This window comes from Populus euphratica, unplaced genomic scaffold (genome assembly GCF_000495115.2).
Source record: "Populus euphratica unplaced genomic scaffold, PopEup_1.0 scaffold1418.1, whole genome shotgun sequence".
Taxonomy (NCBI): Eukaryota; Viridiplantae; Streptophyta; class Magnoliopsida; order Malpighiales; family Salicaceae; genus Populus; species Populus euphratica.
Window position 1 is genome coordinate 121 of NW_011501278.1, and position 1,431 is coordinate 1,551.

Consider the following 1,431-nt stretch of genomic DNA (forward strand, 5'->3'; position numbering starts at 1 on the left):
AGCAGGAATTACGTGCTGCTGAAGGTTGGGTTCAAAAAACAAAAATATACAGTTCAAAGGAGTTGGAAGTAGCCACTGATCGTTTTAATGTGAATAGAATACTCGGTCAAGGTGGTCAAGGCACAGTTTATAAAGGGATGTTAGCAGATGGAAGGATTGTTGCTGTTAAGAAGTCCGTGGTCGTTGATGAAGGAAAGCTTGAAGAATTTATCAATGAGGTCGTCGTTCTTTCTCAAATTAACCATAGGAATGTGGTTAAGTTGCTCGGTTGTTGCTTGGAGACTGAAGTTCCGTTGCTAGTCTATGAGTTCATTCCCAATGGAAATCTTTACAAGTATATCCATGATCAAAACGAAGATTTATTGTTATCTTGGGAAATGCGATTACGGATTGCCATTGAAGTTGCTGGAGCACTTTCCTATCTACACTCGGCGACATCCATTTCGATTTATCACCGTGATATCAAGTCTACAAACATACTCCTAGATGAGAAATACAGAGCAAAAGTATCTGATTTTGGATCTTCAAGATCTATATCCATCGATCAAACTCACTTGACCACTCTTGTGCAAGGTACTTTTGGCTACTTGGATCCCGAGTACTTCCAGTCCAGTCAATTTACAGAAAAGAGTGATGTTTATAGCTTTGGAGTGGTTCTGGTTGAGCTCATAAGTGGACAAAAACCGATATTTTCCGTAAGTCAGACAGAGACTAGAAGTTTAGCCACGCATTTTATTATGTTGATGGAAGACAATAGACTGTCTGATGTTCTTGATGCTAGAGTTAAGGAGGGCTGTCAGAATGAAGAAGTTATCTCGGTTGCTAATCTTGCGAAAAGATGCTTGAATTTGAATGGGAAAAATCGACCTACAATGCGAGAAGTCACATCAGAGTTGGAGAGGATAATTGGATTGTCTCCAAAAAAGCTAAATATTCAAGAGAACTTTAAAATACCAGAAAACACCATGGATGATGCAAGCAATGATTGGGATGCAGTTTCGACATCAATCACCGGTGATTTTGCTACTGGCAGGACTACATCATCCGATGGTGAATCGTTGATAAATATCACAACATGCTGATTCAACAACACATATCAATCGCTGAAAACATATATGCGTCTTTGTTTTTCTTTGCCCTTGCTCCTATTTTGACGTGAATTACACAAAAAAATGTTGGGAAAACTCGGAACAACCGGACACCAATTTGTTGTGTATGGTCCCACACCATGTGATGAAGTTATGTCACATGAGAAGAAAAGTGAGTGGTTAAAAGCAATGCAAGAAGAGATGAAATCCTTGCATGAAAACCATACCTTTGAGTTAGTGAAGCTTCCTAAAGGTAAGAGAGCACTCAAGAACAAATGGGTGTTCAGGTTGAAAATTGATGAACATTGCTCACAGCCAAGGTACAAGGCAAGATTGGTTGTGA

General features: G+C 39.4%; 1 protein-coding gene across 1 annotated transcript in view; it reads left to right on the forward strand.

The window, feature by feature from the left end:
* The window catches only part of LOC105117588 (wall-associated receptor kinase-like 1), a gene marked incomplete at its 5' end in the record, with an annotated part of 1,259 nt that extends 115 nt beyond the window's left edge, over nucleotides 1–1,144 (forward strand). The window contains one exon of the mRNA XM_011015315.1: nucleotides 7–1,144. Coding sequence (XP_011013617.1) covers nucleotides 7–1,082 — 1,076 coding nt within the window. The remainder of the gene's footprint in view (nucleotides 1–6) is intronic.
* Between the last annotated feature and the right edge of the window lie 287 nt (nucleotides 1,145–1,431).